The sequence below is a fragment of the Maylandia zebra genome, linkage group LG20 (assembly GCF_041146795.1).
Source record: "Maylandia zebra isolate NMK-2024a linkage group LG20, Mzebra_GT3a, whole genome shotgun sequence".
NCBI lineage: Eukaryota > Metazoa > Chordata > Actinopteri > Cichliformes > Cichlidae > Maylandia > Maylandia zebra.
In genome coordinates, this window is record NC_135186.1 from 3,081,023 (window position 1) to 3,106,620 (window position 25,598).

Below are 25,598 nucleotides of genomic sequence, written 5' to 3' on the forward strand. Positions count from 1 at the left end.
GATGTCATGAACTTGTGTCAACAGGTATTGTGAAATTTCTCAAATATATTTGATGATATTCCACACAATTCTAGAGTGATGGGAACCTTGTTATAAGAGTTTGTGTTTTATAAAAGACTGAAGGAGTAGCTTCTCCTTCAGCCTAATCTTCTTACCTTGCCAATATTCCAGGTCTTGATATGCTGCAGTTCAACCAATAGCTGCTCATCGTTGCATGCCTTGAGCTTCTCTATAAGTATCCTGCAGTCAGCAGGCTGTTGGTGCAGAAGGTTTAGGAAAATATTTGGTCAAGCACAGTTCCTGGATCCTTAGGAGTCTTCTCAAAACACAATATAGCACCCTAAACAGATGATCTATGCTGATAGACAGTGAAAATCTCCATTTACACTGAACTAACAACTCTGGGCAAACACAATAACCCACAATACTTTCACTCAAGTTGTTTAAATATGAGAAGGAAGAGAAAAGAAAAAGATCAATTAACAAGTCAAAAAGCAAGTCAAAGTCAAACTGAGCACAATCTAATGAACTGGGCTTAAAATTGTACATAGAAATACTATGTGTGTATTTGAGCTACTTTAAGCTGGTAATCACACTCTTTGAGAAACAAAGTGAGCCTGACATTAGCAATGCTAGCACCACAGCATTCTTTAATGCCAGTACCCTTGTGCAAAATGTGGTTGAATGCCATTTTATTCTGAAACAGTTTAGATACAGGCATTTATTTTCTAAAACAAAGTACTGCTAGAATTCTCTGCTTTAGCAGGGCCGTGACTTGTTTTACTTTCCACCTAGTTGTTTACAACTTCCCTTCAAAAAAGTGAGGGGTGCTGCAGTCTGCCTAGTGGTGGAAGACTGTTCAACATCTTTGAACCAACAGTTAAAAAGCATAGTGAATTACTTGGTTTAACTGACCAATACTTCCATTTCTGAATAGCACAATCCTACAAGACGTGTCCTGTCACTGTTTACTTATCACGGCAATCAGCTGAGCAGGCATTATCATCAAGGTAAACAACAGTATGGCTGTTAAATGTATTAAGTCTTCAGCTCTAACCCCTTACCATTCTTAAAAACTCCAACATTAAAGTATTTCAGTTCAATTTAACCAAATTCAGTTCAGAGAGTTCAAGATCCTTCTAAGATAAATACCAGAATTTTTCCTGCAGAAATGTTTGGTGCTCAAAACAGTTACAGCCAGACCCACAGTAATTAATAGAATTGGAATAAAGTTATTTCTGTATCCAGTTTTGTTAACTGGGGTTTCATTAAACAAGGATAACAGCCATTCCTGCTTATCAAAACATTACAGTAGAGCTGGGCGATATGAGATTTTTTCATATCACGATATGTTTTTTTTCATTTCAGGCGATAACGATATCTATCACGATATAAGCCAAATAACTATATTTGTAAGATTTAAATGTGCCGTTGCTCACAAGTAAAATGTGAAATAATCAGCAGCTTGTTTTTATTTAAATATTTATTTCCCATAATAAGTTCAACAGGGTAGATGTACTTAAGGAACATGAGACTTTTTCAGATAAATAAAGGCAAATATTGCAAACTACACAAAAGGCAGCCGCTAAAGCGTTTAAGTTTCAAAATAGAACAAACGAAACAGACTAAATTGTCAATTCCACTTAGAAACAAAATATTAATTCTAAAAATAAATCTTAGTTTGTTTTACAGAAGAACAGACAAAACTGACTAACTTTTGTCAATATCAAATAAACTGAGAACTAAAAGGAAATTCTCAATCTCTCCTTGTTGTATAGCTGAGCTTTTCAAACAGTTTTAACAGTTACTTTAGTCTGACAAAAGCCGAATGACGAATTAGCGCTTCCAGTCAGAGACTGAGGCTATGTCCACACGTACACGGGTATTTTTGAAAACGGAGATTTTCCGTTTTCGTTTTAAAAAAATAATCCCGTCCACACATAAAGGCAGAAATGAAGGAAAACGCTGCTATGAACATGCCAAAGCAGCAGGTGGCGCTAGATTCCTAACCGTGCAGAAATGTTGGCCAATCAGAAGTCTAGAAGCCTCAGTGGGAAAAAGTAAACAAAGCTGGGGCATAGAAGCAGAACCGAGTCGTGTGTGTGGACGGACAGTAACTGTGTGTATATGTAAGCATTTAAACACTGCAGAGAGTAGAATTAACAGTAACAGTATTGTAGAAGTTAATTTCACCGAAACAATAACGTGGCGCACAGTGTGACGCATGCTCCAGTTCATTGTATTTCCAGACTTGCTTTCGGCACAATTTACAGTGCACGCTACTCTGTTTTTTGTCAGACTTGAAATAGTCGAAATACCTTCACACTACGGAACTTCTATGGCTCTTCCGTTCGACAATCTCTCCGGCATTGGAACCATCATCTGTTTTCTCTTCGGTCACGCTCGGTTGATTTTTCTAGTCGGCACACTCATTTCCTCCATTACGCGCTGGCTCCATTACCCGCTGGCTGCTTCCCAAACAAACACACGTGCGGCTTGGCACTTGTGCTGTACGTAACAAGTCACGCGACGTGACGCTGCGGCTGTGATTGGTTCGGCTCTGCGCTACTTAGTTTGGATTGGCTGACCTTTTTTTTTAATTTTAATTTTTTTTTTTTTATTTTAAGAGGACAAGAGCGGCGAGGTCTATCGCGATAGCTTAATTTCTCTATCGAGTAAAAGTTATATCGCGATACATATCGTTATCGTTCTATCGCCCAGCTCTACATTACAGATAAGAAAATTCCCAGATTTTTACTAGAGAAGTTATCCGAGTTGTCAACTGTATCGTACACATCATGCTTGCAGTCATAGACACCCCCCGCGCATTTTTGGACATGACACACTGTAAATTTCTTACAATATAAAAATAAAAAGCATCTTCAACAAGTTCTTTTAGGCCCTGCTCCCATTATGAACTCTTATCACAATTGGCTAGAGAAAAGTCATCCTAAATATCCCAACTACATGCAATTTAGGCAGCAGTGAGGTTAGGAGCTATGAAAGAAAACGCAGCCAGCATCAAATATACTCACAGCTTCCGTAGGTGTTTTCTTTAACTTGCTTCTGTCGACCTTCATTGTCAATAATCTCTATTTGCTGCTCCTGTTGAGAAATGTTAATGTAACCCATAAAGCAACATCTAATAATGAATTTCAGTGTGCTGTGATGCAGATATTCTTCTATAGCACTTGGGTAAATATACATTTGGACTTTACATATCTAAATACTCCCAGCCAAACAGTTATTCAGATATTGAAATATTAACATTAAAATGTCTTAAAAAAACCCAAAAAAAACCCAAAAAAAAAAAAGACTAAAAAAACAAATAAGATACATACTTACAAAAAAATATTTGGCAATGCCCACTTAAGGGCATGTTCCAGTTGCTCTATCTGTAAAATCAAAACCTTACATCAAAACAGTGTTCCATATGTTATTTAAAAAAAATGCTCCAGGTAAATATGTAAATTATTTGGATAATATCCAGTACATAATATAACACAAAAAAGTACCTGCTGGCTATATATCTAGGTAAATTCGTACATTATGTACTTGAAATACACATAACAAAATACAGACAGTCGACTACAAATCTCAACATTTGGCAGGGCACTCAATGAATAAGCAAAGGTAGATGATATGGCGATAATCCTCGAAATTCTGTTACAGCGAAATATGATTGATCACCACCAGTGGTTAAAAAGGTGATGAAAACATTGACATTTTCTCAGGCTCTCTAAAAGTCTGATGATCACAAAGCAAACCGGGCAGAGCATTAGCTGACGGCTAGCGAGCAATGTACGACACAAAGTTAATCAAATTATATTGGGTCCCATTTATTGGCCTAAAACATTAGCCCGACGTTTCATCACTTTCAAATTCAGGGGAGATTTAAGCCAAACAGTGCGCCTCTCTGTTTGCTTTTCCATAAACTCAAACGACTCGAAGCTTACAGGTTAAAGTTATAGCTACCTAGCTAACAAGCTAGCGTCGGTAATAGCTTTACGTTATTTACCTAACGTTAACAAGTTCCTATTCAAAGCCCACTCTGCAGTTATAGGTCATAAACGTGATGCGTTTTGTTTGTAATCAGGTAGCAACACGTCTAAGAAAACGAGAACCCCTGTAAAACTCAACGTAGCGACAGAATCGATCGGCAACGTTTGCTGCGGAGATGTTAACCCCTGACCAGCTAACACCGAGCTACCGGTACCGTTAGCAAACGATCTTCCTCTGAAATTCTAAGTCACCAAACGTTTTTTAAAAAGTCAGCCAAGTCATAATCAAGTCATGCGTGTCATCAGCGATAACCATTCACAATGTAACTAAACAAAATTCAAACCGCTAGGACCATTTGTGGCACAGCTGTCAAACCAGACCTTACAGATTCACCATCCTGTCCTGACCTGACTCTTGACTAATTTAGGTCGGGGCTGCACAGGCCGCAAAAAGGAGCCCGCACTCCCTAGTTCTGTGCTGGCCCTACTCCAGTTAAGATGAATCTGTAAACAACTCGGTGACTAGCGACAAAGAGAGGAATGTGTGCAAAATACCTGGAAACACTAACGTGACTTTTTTTTTTCTTAGGCTCGGAGTTCCTGGCTCTAAAGCTACAGTCGTTGCACGCGCTAGCTAGCGAGCTAGCTACCGTTAGTTGAGCAGTGAGCAGAAACGCAGAACAACTCGCTGAATCATTGTCGGACTGGTCTAACGTGACACTGCGAGTTTTGTTTTTAGTTTGCAGAAGGGAAAATTGACTACCGAATCAATTAAGAAGTTTGTTCGTCCGTCCGGAGTATTACAGTATCCCCGCCTGTTTCCATAGCACATAGGCACTAGCTCTTGGCACAGTCATGATGAGTGTGGGTAGTGTGCAAAAAGTGAATAACGCTACGGCTGGGAATGAGAAGCCACTGCTGTCTGTATCGATGCAGTGCGTATTTATAACGGGGCAATGGGCCCTCTGTGGGATGCACCACCAAAACATCTTATCATATTAAGTCGACACAGTTCTTCAAGTTATTTTCATGAAAGCATACCAGGCACACCAGCGTAAGCGCCGACATATTCATACGAACTTACATGTGCATCAAAATATTGTGCTAGCCACCGTGAACACTTAGAAAACACAAGCACATTGCATCAAAACAACTTTAGGTATTTGATCCATGAATATTTACAAAATAAATAAATCAGAATTTTTAAAAGCCTGTTTACAAAACCTGGACAAGTCAGGAGTATACACTTTATTTCAGCTAAATAAGCTTAGAGGTTGCTAATTGTCTAGTTCATTGATATTTTTTAAGATTACTCACTGTTGCATTATGTGTGTAAGACTTCTCTGATGAAGTAAGCAAGTACTTAATTCAAACCTTTAAGAGCTAACATACTGATGTTAGAACACCGACCTTGCTCAGTTACTCAGTGCTACATTATAGCTTATATGATTTAAGTGTAGTTTTCTCCATATGCCTAATTCAACAAAATTCAGTGTCATTAAAAAAAAAGAAGAAGAAAGGGGGGGGGGAAAGGGAAGCATTGTTTTCTTTTGGCACTATATTTGTTTACCAAATTAATCAGAATTATTCATGCATTATTTATTGATAGGCAAATTCAAATTACACAAAATGAGTGGGGACTAAATTAAACCCCTGCCATATCTAGGCATTATCTTAAGGGATGTTTTTGTTTTAAATATTTTTATTGCAATATCAGTGGATATTTTACTGACATTGGTTGTATATTGGTGATTATTTAAAATAGTATTTACAGGGTTTTTTAAAATTATAAATATGGATGTCTGCCAATATTGATTACAGCACGGACATAAAACCAAAAAGTTTCCAAAAGCTCCACACACCCTGTGAGAGGTTATGGTTTTTCCCTAAATTAATATTTGGGTATGATGAGCAGCACAAACACTGTCACAGAGCCCAGTTGTTCAGAGCTGAACAATGGCTGAAAAATAGAAATCACAGTAAATCTCACCAAGACCATCTGGTTAGACAGATATAACCACATGGAACCAGAAAAGAAGGTCACATTTTCTTATTTAGGAATTTCAATAACTTCTGCTAGTTTGAGTTGTGGAAAAATATTTCAAATACACCAAAGTGTTTACTGTCAGAAATACCTTGCTCCTCTTCTTCTTATTGCAAACTAGAATGTGCCAAAACTCTGCCAATGGCTATAGGGGGTGTTTTGTTTTTGACATTTAGTGCTTTTTGTGCCATATGATGACAAAGAAATCATTATTTTTTTTAAAAATACTGAACTGTTTTTATGTCGTTCAGCCCTTCAAACTACCAAAGCATTTAGCCCGTGGAAATCTCCTCTAACACAACAGATAAACATCAACCACTGCCATCTCTGAATACCATCTTATTTGCCAATAGGCGATGCAAAAATCGACTGATACAGATATTAAGTTGTTACATCAATTTATCCCTGCAGGTATATTCTTCATGTATAGTGTGCATTACCAGCTCAGTTCAGTCAAAGCAGAAAAAAAGAAAGGGGGGGGAGGCAGTACTCACCAGAATCTGATCTGGTTCAGTGGTTCCACCTTTCTCATCCTTGATTTACTACGCTGTTTCTTTACACAATCTGAAAACATATGACAAACAATGAAATTAGTTTTGAATGAAGAAAAGAAAATGGAACTGCTTGGACACTTGAAACACCATCTCTATTTCTCCAAACGTCCGTCATGTCAGTGTTTCAGGAAGAATTCCATTAAAACTGAAAGATTTTCTACTTTGTAAAATTAAATATAGTTAAACACTTATTTCTGTTTCACTGTACCTCCAGTTTTCTAACTTTGGGGCCTTAACAGTTTCCTTTTAGACACAGGTTTCAGGATGTATGTGGTTTTGCACATGTGAATGACATTTCTAACTTATCTGTATCTTCCTTAAGTCATTATTTTTAAACAAACTGAATTCTTTGATAACTTGTTACTAATTGGACAGTGTGCATAACTGCTATGGGAGTTATTTTTTCTGTAAACATGGACAACAATCAACAGATCCTTACTGTTTAAAATTTTCTCAAGTTCAACTTATTTGTCTGCCATTAAACTACACTGTTCAGCACAGACTTGCTGTTGATGTGCATGCCTTATTTATGCCAACCAAACAGAACTTTATTTATGAAAAATCCATGAGAGAGAGTAGTAGTCCGCATAAAACAATTTCCATTTCGGCAATCTCTCTCATTAAATCATATGGTACTTTAATATCACAACCTCCATATCACTGAACAGAATTACCCTAATTACCCAGATTTTAAAGTACATTAAAATATTTGCAGAAAAACTTGTCACATCTCCACTTTCAAACTGTTTTATACTTTAATAAGCTGATCACCTTTAATGAGCGAGCTGAGGCCTGGCATTAATGAATTATCCCGGCAATAGTTTGATTCAATAATAAAGAATACAAAAACCCATGAGGCACTCAGGGGAGATTTAAGCCAATGACGGAGAAGTGGTCTACTTCTTTGTCATACCATCACAATTAACAGCGATTAAGAGTATGATGAGATGGTGAAGGGAATCTGACAGGTAACAAATATTCACATTTCAGCAGCTCGGTATGTTTTCACCAAGTGGTTTCACCGCTTGATCTCAAGACTTGTATATGTAAATGAGACAGTGAGACTCACCGGCATCACATTTATAAATAAAGGATAAATAAAATTTGCAAATGTAGCCGAGTGCAATATTTTCTTTGACGAAATCATGCCGATTCTACCGATGAACGCACATTTAATCTAAAACCAACCTGTAGCATTTATAGCTGCTGACATTATGGAATGTTGAAGTCATCATCCGAAACACAAAGTGAAGTAAAGGCTATTATTACTCCCAAGTTAACTGAGTTAGCTCCAAGTTGAAAGCGTGTTCATTCAGCTCCTATCCCATTGTTTCTAAGTGTTGTTTAAGTAGCTTGCTACGCAGTTAAAGATCAGTCAGTAGTGGCGCTAACGTAGACAAAGTTAACAGCTAGTCATCTGATGTTAGCTAGGTTTACTAGCACTTTTGGCTAACATTTGCTACTTCGGCTTTAATTCAGCTTTGACGGCTAACGTTAGCACATCACGAAAAGTCAATCTGCAACACACACTTTGACTCAAGTTGTCTTCATTCCCGCCAAGAGAACAAGCCGCAACAGAGGGAGAAAACTGGCTTTGAATTACTTGCACAGAGGTGCAAATACCCACACACAGTGAACATGACTCTGCGTGTTAAGTGTGCGGCTTCTGTGTTAGAGGGTTTCGCGCGAGCTAATCGGCTAGCCGTTAGGGCTCCGAGTCCGCACAATGCTCTATCCATGGGATCACGGCTAAATTAAAAATGGCGGTTTACACTGCAAAAGACGCATACATTACCATTAAAAATACACTATTTTGGTGGCTCGGATCCCGTGACGAGAAGCAATCAGCAATTTACGGACGATAGACGTCCATCACCGCTTTGCTAAACCCTGTGTCAACACTTTAGAATAAGTCTTTCTGCCTACCTCGAATGCGTGTTACATTTGCTTCTCCATCTTGCACTAACGAGTGGTATGGCAGTTTAGTTCTCGCGAGAATACCTGCTGTTGCGTTTACACAGGGCACTCCCTTGTAATTGCTATTAAAAAACCACACAAAACAAAAACAAATGCTAAGGCATTTCAGATTGGAAGTAAATGGCATTTCCAGTCTCGACTTTTTAATTAAATGTGCAAACGAAAGCACACAGCAAAAGTCTCCAGGCTTTCTGAAAAATATAGTTTAATATCAAAGTGCATTCAAACTTACTGACATTTGTGGAAAAAAGACTGGACATTGTATTAACAAATGTATTCAACCCTAAAATTAAACTGTGGGATGTTAAGATGTTAAAATAATAATAGTACAGTAATTCATAGATCAAAAAAACCATGAGAAAATATGTTTACACCCTTTATTAAAAATACCCAAGTAGGTTGCTAATCTCTACAATTAATGAAACTGTACTTTTATTGGAAAAAAATCATTAAGTGTAGATGTTTTTAATACAACACAACATTCCTTGTTTGTGTATTCAAAAACGTTCCTAAATGACACCTTCATGAATGCACTGACACCTTGGTTCTCCAGCAGACATGAGAAATCAGAAGACCCACCGGTAGTGCTTTTGGTGATTCAGCAATCATCAAATAAACTCAAAGAAAAAAAGAAATTTTGCCCAAGGTATATTTTATCATTTCCAGGTCGTATTTAAAACACATCATGTTTAAAATGCACAGTTCACACCAACACAAGAGTGAAAATCAACAATAATTAATATAAAACTAAATGGATGAAATTTAACAAGGGCATTTTCCAGCACGCTTCCAATAACACTAACAAGACAACATGGACTTAGCATGAGAGTTACTGCATACAAATATAAAAAAGAACTATTTCAGATATTTCCCAAATACAGTAATGTATAATGTACAAGTCATGTTACGAAAGATCTGAAAGTTTTTGAACTATAAAAGAATTTAAATTACAACATATATTTACATATCAACTCATGTCCTGCACCTTCACAAAGTTAAATCTACATCTCTGCCAACACTTTAGGACTAGTACATTCTGTGATACAAAAACACATTTCTATTTCTGACCCAAGAGTCCTGCTAACATCCGGGGCGCAATTTACGGCAACATGCAGGAACCATTTTTTTTTTTGTTTGTTTGTTTTTAAGTCTAAAATTGTTCTGCATTTAAGCAGCTATATTAATTACAAATATTACAAGTATTTACAGTGACAACAAAGCAATGGCTACAGTTTTTGTACAAGCATAAAGTGGTTGAAAATACTTGACGTGGGGACCAGAAGATGAGATTGTAAAAACATACAACATTAAAACAGGATAAGAGATGGCAAAAGTTCTGCCCTGTTAAATAAATATGAAAAGAATAAATAGAATAATGGTGGTAAGTCCTGGCATTAGTCTAGCACGTCAGCTGTCATAGGTAGAGCTACAATATATGGAGATCTATTTTCTATACAAACATCAGGGGCAAATTTCTCAAAAAGAATTAATACATGTCGCATATTATATGCACACACTTGAGTTTTGTACAACCTCTAAAATGGCCTAAACAAAAGAAACCATTTGCCTTTGTCAATTACCACGTTAAATCAATATCCACCTGACATTCTGAAATTCAAATGTGACGTCAAATAGGTGGTAATTAACAGTTAATTACCACGTTAAGTGCTTGTCCAGCATATTACAGTGATTCACTTAAAGCCACACATGTGCTTCTGAAAATACCTTTATGCAGATGAGGGTGAGCAGAACTGGGCAGAGTAACTGGTGTAGGGCAAGAATTTTTTTTGTGAGGTTCGGCAACGAGTAAAAACAGTAAACAAATTTATCTGGAATAAAAAATATAGATTACTGTCTCTTTTTCCTTCAGACCTACTTCAGGTCTTTTCTTCATTCTCATTCTTCAAGTCTTCAGCCACATTTCCAACACCTCTCACAAGAGAAGTTTGCCATTGCGGTGAATTTTCAGGATTTTTCCAAGTCTCTGTTTTGCAGTCGCAAGTCCTTTCTTTGGACGTTTCCCTAAATCAAGGTATAAGGGAAACATTAAAAACAAATAAACTTTATAAAATATGAAATCATGCTGTCAAAACTAAAGTTTACTCAAGTTTATGCTCACCTTGACCAACTCCTGTTGTGCCCTGACTGGATAAACCTGCAGGGGATGCACCGGAGTGAGAGCTGCTATTTTGTGGAGACAGGGAAGGTCTTCTTGATGTAAGAAATACACCCGGAGCCATGGCTCCACTGCCTCTAGGTCCTCCTGAGCCAAAAGGTCCTGGTCCTGCTGTATATTCATGGTCCAACAGACTAGCAGAGTAATAATCCACTCTTCTGTCTGGGCTGACGTCTGCTGCAGACTCTGGGGCAGGTGTTGGAGAGGGTGGGGCTGGCTCGGTCTGAACAGGAGGTGGAGTGATGACAGGAGCAGGGGGACGCTGCTTTTTCGTGTACTTCCTTTTAGCAGGCTTTTGCTGCTCCTGTTGCACAAACAACAAAGTTTTTCATCTTTTCCAAGGAATATTAGAAGACAAGATTTTTTTTATTAGTTCCCCCCCACTCACTTGTTGTGCCAGCTTGGCAGCAGCTGCAGCAAGGCCAGTTTCTACAGAGGCAACTCTAGCTCCCTCCCTGGCTGGACGATCCTGTTTGGGAAGGGTGGGCATCACCCTGGCTGTATATGAAAAGAAGTTATTGAGTGACTAAACATCAGAAAGCTAAAAAGAAATTTGATCGATCCTTCTGCTATGTTTACCTTTTGGACTCCATGGTGTGTCATCCCAGTTTTTCTTCCGCTTCATCTTAGTCTTGTTGGTGTGATCCTCCTCATCAGATTCCAAGGATGGGTAAACTTAAAAAAATAAATAATTAAAAAAAATTATCATAATTAAATTTTGGCTTGATCAGGAAAATTAATCAAAGTTGTACTGCTCACCATAGTCTGAATCTTTAAAACAAGTTCCCAGAGTCTCCTGTTCATCTGGACTTTCCTCGTCACTAAGGTGACGGGCTGGTCGTTTAATTGGACGTTTTCCAGGTCGCTGAATGACAGGTTTCTTCTCAGAATTTGCTGTCTTTTTGACCCCTCCTGTCACCCATACAGCCTTGCCGCCCTTTTCCTTGACGACCCCTAATCCTTCTGTCAGGCCTCCAGATATAGACAAAGGAGATGAAGAGGATGAGGAGGAGGATGACGAAGGGGGGTTGGCCATGGAGAGCATCCCTTGAATGGCATCACGAGTGCTGGGAGAGGCTGGGGCTTCCTCACTGAGAAAAGTACACAGCCCATCACTAATCACCTCGCAATATAAAACTCTTACACAAAGTGGGACCCCAAACCCATTGCAAATTTGTAAAACAAAGGTTTTCAAGATTACTTCATCAACAATATGAGTCATTTTCACCCGCCTCCACTCTTGACAAAGGTATACAAAGTTTTCTGGGTGTTTCAGCTGCATAGCTTCACACAGTACCATTTTATTATGATTATTTATAAGTACCAACACACAGATGATCCAGGCAATCTTACCCGATTGCTGTAGAGTCCAAGCCTGCCACTTGCTTGCTAGCCTTCAGTAAGTCCAGAATGCCCCCTGCACCACCCTTCACTCCATGAGCAGCCAGTGCCTCTTCATCAGTGGTGTAGTCCTCCTGAAGCCACATCAATTGTTTAAAAACTGAACATCAAGTTCTTGTCAACACTCCATGGCTTGTCTTATGAAATAAAGCTTTTGTTTGCTCAGCAGGGGATAACAAAATCAATATAAGCGATTTATGATTTATGAAACATTAATTATAGTGTAGTGAATAGTTTCTTTAAATCTTTGGGACTGACCTTTTCTGACTGTTTTAAGTAAAGAACACATTTGAATTGGAACTCAAAGACCTGAAAGGATGGCCGTTTCAATAATAATCTCACCTCAATGTCAAAGTCAACTTCTCCGGGCTCTCTGATGCGATTAGGGTCAGAGCAGGGTTTGGCTCTGGGCAGCTTTCTAGGAAGACCTGAAGGTACATTTTAACACTATTAAATTACAGCTTTGAAACTACTACTGAATTATATTAGAAACCACATTTTGTTATTAGTCCCAGCATTCAAACAGCTTTACTTAAGTATGATAAATTTTACTTGCAATAGATGAATAAATGAATGAACAGATTAAACACATGTATATATTTCGTTCAAGAATGCATAATACACTTACCACTCAGCTTCTTCTTCTTACTCAGTCCAGCTGTCTTCCGTCGTGGAGGTGGGGTCTCATCAATCTGCAACTCATCCTCAGATTCCAAGTCGGACAGACTGGATCCCTCCGTCGCAAGATGTTTGTAGTTTCTAGCACTTCCTGCACCATTACTGCTGCCATCCTTCTTACTGAAGCCAGAAAAAACAGCAGGTAAACACATCGACCTGTAGTAAGATCACAGAACCAACAGGAACCCTTGAAATGGCTGTAAAGCTTACCCTTGAATTTTTCCATTGGTCAACACAAGTTTCAGCTTGCTTTTATTTATCTTCCCTTCAAACTCCTCTAATGGTAACTCCAACTGCAAAGAGAGATCATCACGGATATATTCATTTCATTTTCATATATCAAGGATATATGAAAATGAAACTTGTTCACTGAAAATGCTGGATAGGCATTCCCATTATCATCACAAACATCTGCAAACATCATACCTTGTTCTTGTGTTTTGACTTTCCAGGTTGAAATTTCTTGAGTGTATGTTTGGTGTGGATCTCAATCAGATCGAGTTCTCCTGCTTCTGCTTTAAGTAGTCCCTTTTGACTCTTCTTTTTGGTTCCTGGGGGCCCAACACCCCCTGTCATCTCCTTGGGCTTGGGCCCTTTCTTTTTTCCAGGGGGCCGTCCTGAATTCTGAGAGGTGGTGAGGGGAGCTTTGGAGAGTGGCGAACCAGGAAACTGAGGACCAGTGCGGCCAATGTTTTGCTGAAAGATATCCTGAAAAACAGATTATTTTTTAAAATCATTAAAACACAGAAAGAGTAAGAAAAACATTTAAACATTAACATTTGTAGAATGTAGAAGCTTTCAGTGATTTCATTTACCTCTACCAGACGAATCTCCTTGGCCAGGTCCTTCACCAGCGCCTGAGTATTGATGGTTTCTGGAATCTCCACTTCATGATCTGCTAAAGCCTGAGTGTAGGAGATAATCATCAATCATCTCCTTACAACATTTTCCAAAGCTACAAGTGATACTATGCTCTTTTTATGTTACTATGATTATTATTCTTATCATTATTTCACACATTACAAACTGTCACAATGGGGAAATGGCCATATATCATTTTACTGTAGAAATGTCACTACATCAGTTACACAAATGATGTTACAAGGAAAAGTTACAGGCTCAGAGCCTGAGGGCAATGCCATGATGGCTGCCGAGGGGTAAGATTAGTGTAATGACTTTGGTCATGCAGCAGTATTTCCTGTCAGTGATCGGTAACTTCCTGGAGTCTCTGCTGGTTGTCTGGCAAGTGCTCAGAACCAAGACATAATGGCAAATGGCCTGCATTTGTATAGCACTTTTCTAGTCCATAGGACCCCAAAGCGCTTTACACTACATTCAGTCATCCACCCATTCACACACACATTCACACACTGGCAATAGCAAGCTACATTGTAGCCACAGCTGCCCTGGGGCACACTGACAGAGGCGAGGCTGCCGGACACAGGCGCCACCGGGCCCTCTGACCACCACCAGTAGGCAAACAGACATAACACCGTGGCGAAGCCACAGGACGTCATTTCTACACTGATTAAACAAACAAGCTTCAGAGGTATAAGCAGTTTACGGCCATCTGACAGAGGCAGACATGAAAGTGGCTGATTTTCTCATTTAACTCTTTGCTAGGGAGCAAATAAAAACACATCCCAAATTAGCAGTTTTCTTAACAGCATTGCTGCAATTTAATGTTTTGCTTCTAAACAAGAAAAATACCATGCAGTAACTTTTATGTAATCATTTATGACACTATAGATTTTACTGCATTAAAGTTAATGTATTAAAACAATTGTAGAGCTGTATTTCTGATCCAATCAGTAGCATTCTCTGGGCCAAAACAATAATAATTAAAAAAAAAAAAAAAAACTTCCCATATTTCAAAGTCAACTTTAGAAGGGAAATAAACCAAGCAATAAGAGAATCAGTAAAACCGGACTAAAATGGGACATTACATTGCAAATGTTTAAGGTTTTACCTCTTTGCGGGTCCAGCTGCGGAAGGCATTGTTTAGGGCCTTCGCCCCATGAACCAGGTAAGTGGCAGGATGCCTGCGATTTTCTCTCAAACCTGTCAGACCAAACACCACAAAGTTAGCAATACAACAATTATTAACAGCAAACACAGACCAGCCAAGTAGTTCAAATAAAAACATAATAAAAGCCAAAGCCCTTACCTCTGAAAGTATCGAGAAGGTGCTTTCCTACATACCAGCACACAGTCTCAAAGTTGGGAAATTTGAACAAGTCTGCTGTGCTTAGTCTCTTCTCTATTTCATATGCCCTAAACAATACCACATCACAAAAAGTTATTTATTGCCACCAGGTTAAAATATCTCTGCAGACAAGGAAAAAACAACAACAACAACCCACAAGTATAGTAATTTTAACCAAATACAGAACTTCAGGCTTGAGGAACAAGAAGTGAGGAACCACAACAATTAAGGGTGCAAGTTCCTTCGTCCGCCATGTCTAAACACTGACATTTCAACATTTCAGTCAAAAGGAATACAATTATGCTCAATTAAATATACTTGACATACATAAGTTTATCAAAAAACTAACCGCAACTGCATGTCAATGTTGAGACTATGCAAGAAGTTTCCTCCAAAAGCCAGGCAGTCCACTGGAGTGAGCACAGCATGAATCCACCCTGGTTAAAAAATAAATAAATAAAAATCCACACTATAAGCAGATCATTTTTTCTCAGCTTTGGCTCGTCTCTCTAAAACAAGGCTTTTACACAACTGTGTATAAATATAAAAATGTAACTTAGGCATTATGGTGCATACACAAAAACAGTGTTGTAAACACCATTGTACTCTTTACTGCTCACAAAACATTTTGTGGCATGTTATTGCTTTCATAATCTAAATCAAAGAGAAAGAATGCACACCAATCATCTTCTTCTTCACTGGTAACTTTTAAAAGCTGTTTGACCTCTGTTTGGATATTGAACTATAAGCTGAATTGTTGCAATATACTTGGTAGAAACAAGACTGCGCCACAGAAACATAGACAGTTTCTATTTTACTTATTTTCTACAGCTTTTTTGTGTTGTCATCATGTATGCCCATGTAGAAACCAGATGAAATGCCTGATGTTCATATTGTAGCTGAGTTAATGTAATTAGTTTGAGATATCTGACAAAACAAAACTCTGCTCTAACAAAAAGAATTACCCAAGTGCTTACCTGTTGGTATGAACAAGGTGTTTCCCTGTTTGACAGAACACTTATAGCACATGTCAACCTGGTCCCCAAAGAACATCTCATTCTGGTTAGATGATGAACTCCATCGCTCAAAAAGTGCCAGGTTGGCAGGGGTGGGGGAAATTAAATAGAAGATTTTCTCACCCTGAGTAAGCACAATAAGGGAAGCTTTAAAAAGATGCAAAACTATTCGTTTAAAACACAAACACAAAAAATGAATGTGAACAGAAACCTTTGAAACAATTAACACTTACCCTGAGGACATGGTACCATACTGAGGTGCCTCCAAAGTCAATATGGAAGTCTGTGTAGCTATCCTTCACTCCCATTAGGCAGTACTTTTGCACATTGGGACGCTCGAAAACAGACTCTTCAGGCCAGAGGTTTTCCACCCAGGAAAGTTTCCTCACAATCTTAGGCGTCTCCACCAGGTTTGACAGTCTAAGATAAATCCAAAACTTTTATTTAGTCTTCAAAACTCCACACCAGTAACGACAATGTGTTACTTAAACGTATATTTAGTAGAATGACTGTCTTTTCATACCTGGTCTCAGAGAACTCCAGGCTGATGACATTGAGGACCCTGTCTCTGTTGGGGCTGTTGTAGTGCTCAACAAAGTCGCCCAAACGCATCTTCAGATCACACTGGCGTGAAACATCAATTACATCAATCTGTTTATCCGAACCTGAATTTAACAAAATGCACAGGTTTCAGAAAACAAAGCAAACAAAAACGAATTTACTGATTACAAAAACACAACCTAACCATAATTTAAATTGTAACTGTAACTTTACCAATGTAGTGCTCCACATCACTGACGCCAAATGATGATGGAGGTAGGGTCATACCCAGGCCATCCCGCCGCAGAACCATGACAGGTACACTGAATGAATGCTCCTCCAGAAACTCAACTGTAAGTTGGGCCCCTGAAGGCTTTAGCAATATTTCATCCGCACTGTCACAGAAAAACAAAAAGTACGTTTTCACTCTGATCACAAGAAAAAAAACAAAAACAATAATAGGACAGAGTGATTTACAGTGTTATTACATTAAAGATCAAAAACCCAGGATGCTAACTAAAATAGTGACACATGGAGTAAGCAGTAATAACTATAACACCAGTCTCCCTTACTAACACACACACATACACAGAGGACTAGCGACTGGCTGGCAACCTAAAGTCCTTGCAAAACCCAGCAACCACTAAATTCCTGAAATTATAATATTTATTCAGTCAGTAGTCGGTGTTGCTGGTTCACCAACCGGTTTCAAGACCAGTGTTAGATAAAGACTAGTAGAATGTAATGCAATCAACTTTAATAGCAATGTATTTGGGATGTTATCAACTAGTCAACCAGACAACTAACTGTCACTATAATCTATCTAATAGAGCAGGGCGATATGACCAAAAATATTAATCACGATATACATTTGAAAATTTGCCATAACGATATAACTGACGATATCATTGACAGAAGACAAAATACTTTACAACTCCACAACTTTATTAGTGCAAAAAAAAAAAAACATCAATGTATTTTCACTTAAACAAGCAGCTGTTTTTTATGTGCATTAAAGTTATATAAAATTGTAACAGTGCAAACTCCTCGCTGACAGTTTAACCAAAAGGCATTTCCAGTGGAAACTGGCCGACATATCCTCAGCATAACCATGTATAATATCCACAAAACTTAAAAAGAGGTTATATACACACAATACGGTAATATTATGTTGAAGCACAGTACGTATCACTCCGCAAGGCACCTGCCTACGATAGCTGTAATGCACCGACAATCCATCAAGCGGTGCGGGTTTGTAGCTTAGCAAAGTCGTACTACAACATTTGACAGATTTTCGAGCGCCGTGTACATAAAATAGTTTCGAGGTCAGTAAACACAACCAGGATTCATACATAAGGCGCACGGGATTATAAGGGGCACTGTCGATTTTCAGAAAAATCAAAGGATTGATTTTAAGTGTGCCGTATTTTCCAAAAAACACAGTAACAACGACGGCCTGCTAGCATGCTCTATGTTGTGTATCTGACGGACGAAAGCCAAACCAGTTCCACACCACTGAAGCTGCAGCATTTTTACAAACCAATTCTGGTTCGTCCGTTTCATTCAACGATCCGCTTTCGCCCTTCTCATTCTTTGTCGCCGCCATGCTTTTTCCGCAATGTGCGTATGAAAACAAAGGCACTACGCATGCGCATTTTACCCATAATCTATCGCAATATTTCATTTTTTATTATTGCCCAACATTATACCGGTATTACCGTGAACAGTATGATATGGCCCAGCCCTACTATCTAATTGTTTTACATTTTAAATGCTGGTAAATTGTTGTGTCCTAAATGTTATGCAGCCATCTGCCACCCGATGGAGCATCGTCATTAAACTGTTCATCTTTGCCTGATTTTTTTTGTCAACACTATTATTTCTAGTTATATAAAGGTGAGAATAAGCTGCAAAAATGAGCTTTCTCACAGGTGTGAAAAGGCTTTTCCTCAGCGATAAGGTGAGGAGTTCATTTGGGAGGGGCTAAGAGTAGAGCTGCTCCTCCTCCACATTGAAAGGAGCCAGTTAAGGCGAGCTTCTCTAGGGTAAGGTGTTCTGGCCGGCCATGTCCTACCGAGAGGAGGCCCCGGAGTAGACCTGGAACATGCTGGAGAGATTACATCTATTGGATGGCCAGGGAATTCATTATGCATGGCACAGTCTATCACACTTTTCAGTCGCTGTTTATTTGTTTTTCGAATGTTAATTTGTCACATTTTAATAAAACGTGAACATGTTTTGAAGTAACGTTTTCATATCATATTTAACATTGGTTTAAGTGTTTTTCTTCTTCTTGTGTGTTTGGAGTACTATGTGCAACATTTTTTTCTTTGTTTAGTTGACTAAGAAATTAGTTGCCAAGGTATTATAACAGCAATAGTACATTAAGTTCTTACAATGTGAAAAACACACTACAAACCATGATTTTCTTCAAACTTTTGTTTTAGCAGGATGGCAGGTGAGACTTACTTCGGGAAGGTTCGGCTCCGTAGCTCCCTAACAAACTGTGCGCTCCCTGTCTTAACAGGCTTACTTGGGTCTCTTCCTCCAGTGGCACCTCCATCTACTTGCTTATTGCCTCCCCGGCGTTTGCGCACTAAGAAAATGGAGAAAACAGTTTTCAACCTGTACATTTCTATGAAAAAGTCAACTAATAATAACACCAACCCTGAGAGTTTTACTTAAGAAATGATAACTTACTAACAGAAGGCCCATGAGTGACCTGACAGTTGGGGCAGTGGTACAGGTCAATCTCAGCCGCTTTGTCTTCCTCTACTCCAACACAGCTACAAAAAAGCATACTTATATCAAAACAAAGAATGGCTCCATTACCCAATATAGACACAGAAATTTTACAGTGAAGACAACAGATGTAACCACATCATAAATCTAATAAAGTGGGTCAAAGCAGGAAAACATCCTACCTTCCATGAAACCAGTCTTGACAAATGTCGCACTCTATCATGAAGCGTGTCACATCATATGGCAGACGACACAGACAATACACGGGAACTGATGCCATGTTCAGTGTGTTTGTGCAAGATATTTATGTAAAGTATTTTCAAATCTAATGGAAACGAGTGAGGAGAGACTAATTAATCAACAAAAGGAATTATTATTTATGTATTAATGGTAAGGCTGGTGAAATCTGTCACTTCACGTTCTGATTCTTCTACTTGATGCACATGTCCAGAGGTTTACTTGAAAACCTGTTAAAATAAAGGGAAAAAAAGAAAAACAAAACAAAACTTGTTAGCAGCTCACCATAATGACCCCACACTCGCTAGTAGAGAGCTGATTAGAGCAACATATAAATCCTGTTCCCGTCATAACGAATAAGTTTAGTCGTTTACTTGAATGATCAGCATTTTGTTTCGGTGGTACATGAATTAATGAGCATCGGTGCATATTGGTCAAATACTAATCTTTGCAGATAAGCTCAGACTCATCCCGGACGAAAATTCAAGATCGCTTCTGCTCAACAGCTGTTAACGCTAACGTTAGCTCCGTTTGTAAACACTCTATGCATAGTGAATGTTGTGCTGCTAGCTTTATCAACGCACTTATACATACAGCAAGTAGGCTAACGCTAACGTTAGCCGCGTTAGCAAGCGATGTAGTTAGAGAAGAAAATTATTTGCCAAGATGTTAACTTAAGCAAAAGTAGCTACGAAGCGTGAATGAACCCTTATATGTATCTGATGCAGCTAGTATATTTCAGCCAGGAAAACGTTGTTGCTGGTTAAGACGTTTGGATTTTTCTTTCCACGATAGCAACTCACCAAAATGTAGCTGCGGCTGGGCCAACTATTGAAAAGCCGTTGTAATCCCTACGCAAGCTCGGGGTTAGCTGCGGCCTTATTATGCAACGTAAATTATTACCAATTTGCTTCACCACATTTTTGCTTATCAACTTTGTAATGCCCAAATATAAAGGCCAGGTCCAGAAATTCACAATGGACCAGAAAATTGTAGCACGAAGCGACCTAAACTAACAAAACAACAACAAATAACATCGTATTTAACTGCATCGACGCCATTTCAAAGATAGTAACGTCAGACCGTTGTTCGTCGTTGTCTGCCGTGGCGGGGACAATAAAGTTGTAGACAGTCAAAAATTGAGTTGCGTTCAGGAAACTACGTTACGGTGCGGAAATTCAGTTCTATGCGTCAGGAGACGCTGCAAACATGTATTTTTTCCGTCATCTCATAGAAACAGAAATGTACTACATAATTATCAGCATGCGAGTACATACGATTTGTCAAATAACTGCACACCCTCATAACGTTTAATTGTAATTTTTTAAATCTCTTTTCCCTTCACACTTTATGTCAGTCAGAATACAAACTATAATTTGAAACGGATATTTCTTTTCAAGTAAAATAAATAATTATTGCCAACATTCAGTAACCTGATTTTATAATTTAAAAAGTTTGTATTTACGTCATTATTTTTCACGTTGTCATTTTATTGAACCTGTGTTAAGAAATGCAAACCACACATTATGAGTGCAACTGGTGGAGTGTCGTGATCAGGATTGTGATTCAAGTGTACATATATTTTATAATTCAATTATCTTTTTCTCTTTTTAATTTGCCTAAGGCCCTTCGTCACTTATAAAATTTATTTATAAAAAATGTTTTTATTCCCTGGCACTCTTTCTCACATCCTGGCATTATGATTAACAGCGATTCCAGGTCAGGAATGCACCGAAGGTCAAGTGGTGTTAGCTGCTGTGATCTGTGAGGCTCTGGAGAATGGAGAAAAACGTCTGGCACTAACAGATATATATACACTGCCAGTCAGACTAGCAGTTTGGATACACCTTCTCATTTAATGTTTTTTCTAGATAAATAACGAAAACATCAAATACATGAAGCAAGACATATGGGAGATATGTAGCACAAAAAAATGATAAATAATTATATTATGTTTTATATTTTAGATTCCTGAAATTAGCAAGTCTTCGCTTTGTTGACAGCCCTGCAAACCCTTGGCCTTCTCTGTCAGTGCGCCCCAGGGTGGCTGTGGCTACAATGTAGCTTGCCATCACCAGTGTGTGAATGGGTGTGTGGATGACTGGATATGTAAAGCGATTTGGGGTCCTTAGGGACTAGTAAAGCGCTATACAAATACAGGCCATTTACCATTTACCATTCTCTAAATGAGCTTCTCTAAGTGAGAGAATGTCAAGAGGGTGCAGTAATCAAAGGAAAGGGTGGCTATTTTGAAGAATCTAAAATATAAAACATGTTTTGACTTTTTACACTTTTTTGTTTACTAAATAATTCCATATCTGTTCATTCAGTTTTGAGGCCTTCAGTGGGAATCTACAATGTAAATAGTCATGAAATTAAAGAAAAAAACTTTTGATTGGCAATGTAGCCCAGGTTTTACTTGTTTTACAAATGATTATTGTGTTTTATCATCACAATAACACATATATATAGCATATATATGAACATCCCACGTGCCCAGTGAACTTACGGTACAAATAAACCTCCTATACACTGGTGTCATTTGATGTTTGACATCATTTATTTTGATTAGTTACAAAACATAAATAAAATCAACAGATGAATTAGTTAGAATTTACAGAGGCTAAATCACCCGCAACATACATTATTCCTTTAGTTTTCTTTTCTGCCCAAATGTACTTTTTAACCATGGTTCTCAATCGTGTCATTTTGGGAGCCCCCAGATTTTCTGTTTAATTTGTATTAATTTTATTTTAATTTCATTTAATGTGACCTAAAGCTCAGTGGGAAGGTGAGGTGTCATTACTTTATGTACCATCTGGGCTGCAGTGGTTCAAAACTAAAATATGATGGCAAAATAACCAAAAATGATCTGAATATGATCCGGAATGAGCTTCGCCTGTCAGAGTTAGAGCAAGACAGGGAGTCCCATGTAAACATGGATGAAAACCAGTTTTCTAGTTTCAAATAACCTCTGATTTGTAGCGGGGGGAACACAATTTTACAATTTGTACAACCTCATTCCAAAATACAAAAATAATCTTTGTCTTTTCGATAACATTTTGGTAACACTTCAAGGACAAAGTCAGCTTCTCTTCATGAGTCATAATCATTAAGCTGTAGCTTGTTAGATGCATGTTAGTATCAGACATGTCAACACACACACCTTCACTAATAATGAACTACAGTACATCTCTGTGAAAATGTGGGTAGTCTTGAAAAGCAACACATACTGAGTACTGTAAATTTATATTCTAGATTATGCCGCTTCTGAACAACCATACCACTTGGCATGAACTATTCCTCTTAACCACTCGTGTTTCATGCCTTTGATTTACATTTAGCAGTCTTTGTCTGTTAAATCACATGTTTTCTGTGGCACACAATCTATTATTAATAAATCAGAAATACCGCTTTGACTACTGGCTATTTATTAGACCAAAAAAATGTATTAACACCTAACCATCGATGGTCTAATGTGTGTATGGCTGATAAGCTGTCAGAGTGTACAGTAATATATCTGCTGATGATATATTACTCTGAATGTCTTCAACTACAAAATGAGTTTAGAAATCAAGAAATGAAGGATGTTTGACTCGAGTAAACCTTTAGTTGTGTGCATAAAGCACAGTGGCCCACATTGCATCTTCTGATCGTTGAATTCAAACAGGCTATATTTAATAATTAAATTGCTCACAATTGAAACAAGGAATTTGTACAATGCCAAACAAAGCTGACACATGAGCATGTGAGGATCTCACATTGGTGTTGATCAAACTTAGAACTGGTGTATGACTGAAGCGCTCACTTGTTTTGTTTCTGTTGTTTTCCTTTTCTTCTTCTTCTTCTTCTTCTTCTTTTTTTAGAAAGTAAGCCTAAAACATAGGCAGCGTAAACAATTCCACTTGACTACAGTGACATTTGAGAGGCTGCTTTGATGCATGAATTAATGCACTATACCAGGACTATTACAACACTTTGTCACACAGAAAAAAAATAAACTCACACGCTCACAAAAATGCAGTATTTTTAGAAAAAGGCAATATGAGAATACCTTTATAATTTAGTTAATGATAACTTGGCAGTTTTTTCTTTTCCTTTTAAATCGTCCTCTTCAGCACTGGTATAGATGATATGCAGCAGAAATAAAGGAAAATGTCAAATGTGAAATCATATCATATTGAAAGCAAATGTATATGACTCGTTACCTCAGTGGGCTGCAAACAGTAACTGTGAGATTCATGAATATACAGCGAGTGCAAGCAGTTTGCACTAGGCAAGTCAAGCCAGCCATAAAATCATGCAGTCCTGGGTTGAATGCACCCAAATATTTACTGAACAGAGATGGCAGATTTGAATTTACCATCATATTATGGATTCATCTGGTCATATTAATTTTGTTACAAACATAAAACAATATAAAATCAAGCACATGCTGTACAGGTACACGACACCTCGACAGTGTGTTTGTTTGCACTGCAGTTAAATGGATAGCCGGATAAGTGCTGACCTCTGAAACATGCTGCTGTCAGTTTGGGGGGTTTTTTCTGATTGCCTTTGAAACACTTGATCTGTAGGCTTACAGTTTTAAAATATGATGAACAAAATCCCCTATGCATCAGGTATTAATCATTGTGCTTCTACAAAAATATTTTATGCCTTAAAGACAAATGAAAACAATACGTGCTGATCAATTTAGATGATCATTACTAATTGCACTTTTAAAAATTGATAGTCCTTTCACTGTAAGCATTGACAAATCCAAAGAAAAATGTCAACACCGTCAAATATTTTGTCCTTCTCGTCTCTGCTTAGGGAGATTTCAGGTCCCGCTGAGTTGGTTTGCAAACAAAAACGTTAATGTTATTTTGTGTCCAAAGACAGAAGTGATATGTACTCAAATAATCCACCCACACTCATAAATGCACACACTCATACATCAAAGACTTTATACAGCTCAATACTGATTCAGAAACCCCAGCCATGCTTCACATTACCCTCTGCCTGTACATGCTACAACCTATCACCTTTCTTTCACATTCATTTCCCATCACATCCACAAGTACACTAGAACCCATATGTCATTGCAGTCACAACTCTCGCACACGTACACAGAACTAACACTCTAAATGGATCTGCTTTACGTCCATCTCTTGGACCTTCATATTGGCCTCACACTTCACCTGGTTTCATTTCTGTCCCAGAGGAAGAGTAGAGGTGGGGGGTGTTTGGTGAATTTTGGCACTGGTAGGTAGAGCAGCAGTAGAGCACGATGAGGAACAGGTGGAAGAGGGTGAGGAACAGGAGCAAAATGCCCCACCAGCAGCAGCAGCGCTATCTGTGGGTGCAGCGGTACCACTACCAGGCAGCAAAGATGTAGCGGTGGACACTGGTGATGTGGGCATTTGGGAAGGCAGCAGCGGTTGGCTTTGAGGCTGGGCGATGGGTGGTGTCTGTGATAAAGACTGAGACTGCATGGGAGTTTGCATCAGGGGCTGTGGTATCTGCTGGCAGAGTTGGGACTGTGGATAGCTAATCTGCTGGAGGGGGAGAGACTGATGAAGGTGTAAACTTTGCTGCATCTGCGGGACTTGAGCCAAGTGTGTTTGTGGTGGAGGTCCTGGAGAGTGCAGGGTGGACAGGCTTCCTCCACCCGTGTAATGGGAAGAGGGTGCCACAGTCAAACTGGCAGGGGTTGTGGGCGCCTGTGCCACTGGAAACCAACCTGGGGGAGCCACCTGCACAAATATAGCAGTAAATACTTAGAGACTATGACTACAATAACAAAACAAACCTTTTGGTACTTTTGGCTCAAGAACTGTCTAAAACTCTTAAAGCTTTCTGACTTAGTTGTATCATCATCACCAAAAACCATGAAGAATTGTTTGGTAATTCAAAATCACACTCAAAAAAGATTTTTTTTCCTCTCATAAACAATAAGCCACAGTTTTCAGTAAAATGCATTTGAAATATATAAAGTTTATTTATCCAAATAATTAATTATTAAGAAAGACATGCCTGATATA

General features: G+C 38.5%; 3 protein-coding genes across 22 annotated transcripts in view; all 3 read right to left on the bottom strand.

Annotated features, from left to right (window-relative positions):
* The window catches only part of huwe1 (HECT, UBA and WWE domain containing E3 ubiquitin protein ligase 1), a 51,577-nt gene extending 42,971 nt beyond the window's left edge, over positions 1-8,606 (bottom strand). For 9 of the 13 annotated variants that reach the window (XM_076878763.1, XM_076878762.1, XM_076878761.1 and 6 more), the window contains exons 1-5: positions 8,526-8,606; positions 6,540-6,609; positions 3,346-3,395; positions 3,036-3,105; positions 156-254 (exon numbers count right to left, since the gene is read on the bottom strand). In XM_076878763.1, the coding sequence (XP_076734878.1) occupies positions 156-254; positions 3,036-3,080 (144 nt within the window). In that variant the 5' untranslated portion in view covers positions 3,081-3,105; positions 3,346-3,395; positions 6,540-6,609; positions 8,526-8,606. Of the gene's footprint in view, positions 1-155; positions 255-3,035; positions 3,106-3,341; positions 3,396-4,556; positions 4,632-4,764; positions 4,903-6,539; positions 6,610-8,394; positions 8,500-8,525 lie in introns of those variants that run through there. The other 4 variants (XM_076878753.1, XM_076878752.1, XM_076878754.1 and 1 more) reach the window with 4 other exon arrangements.
* Positions 8,607-8,939: 333 nt separating this feature from the next.
* On the bottom strand, positions 8,940-20,688 carry phf8 (PHD finger protein 8). Its single transcript, XM_004558736.4, has 22 exons — positions 20,376-20,688; positions 19,518-19,802; positions 19,294-19,379; positions 19,063-19,189; positions 16,828-16,988; positions 16,577-16,718; positions 16,287-16,473; positions 16,015-16,177; positions 15,387-15,474; positions 14,999-15,105; positions 14,801-14,892; positions 13,647-13,736; positions 13,258-13,539; positions 13,042-13,124; positions 12,782-12,951; positions 12,496-12,581; positions 12,106-12,227; positions 11,512-11,843; positions 11,332-11,427; positions 11,141-11,250; positions 10,696-11,056; positions 8,940-10,598 (listed from the first exon to the last, which is right to left on the bottom strand). Exons 2-22 carry the CDS (start codon positions 19,613-19,615, stop codon positions 10,510-10,512), a joined length of 3,072 nt encoding a protein of 1,023 aa, XP_004558793.1. The 5' UTR covers positions 19,616-19,802; positions 20,376-20,688; the 3' UTR covers positions 8,940-10,509.
* Positions 20,689-22,108: 1,420 nt separating this feature from the next.
* Positions 22,109-25,598, bottom strand: part of wnk3 (WNK lysine deficient protein kinase 3) — a 40,092-nt gene continuing 36,602 nt past the window's right edge. For all 8 annotated transcript variants that reach the window (XM_004558735.4, XM_004558731.4, XM_004558734.4 and 5 more), the window contains one exon: positions 22,109-25,310. In XM_004558735.4, the coding sequence (XP_004558792.1) occupies positions 24,762-25,310 (549 nt within the window). In that variant the 3' untranslated portion in view covers positions 22,109-24,761. The remainder of the gene's footprint in view (positions 25,311-25,598) is intronic.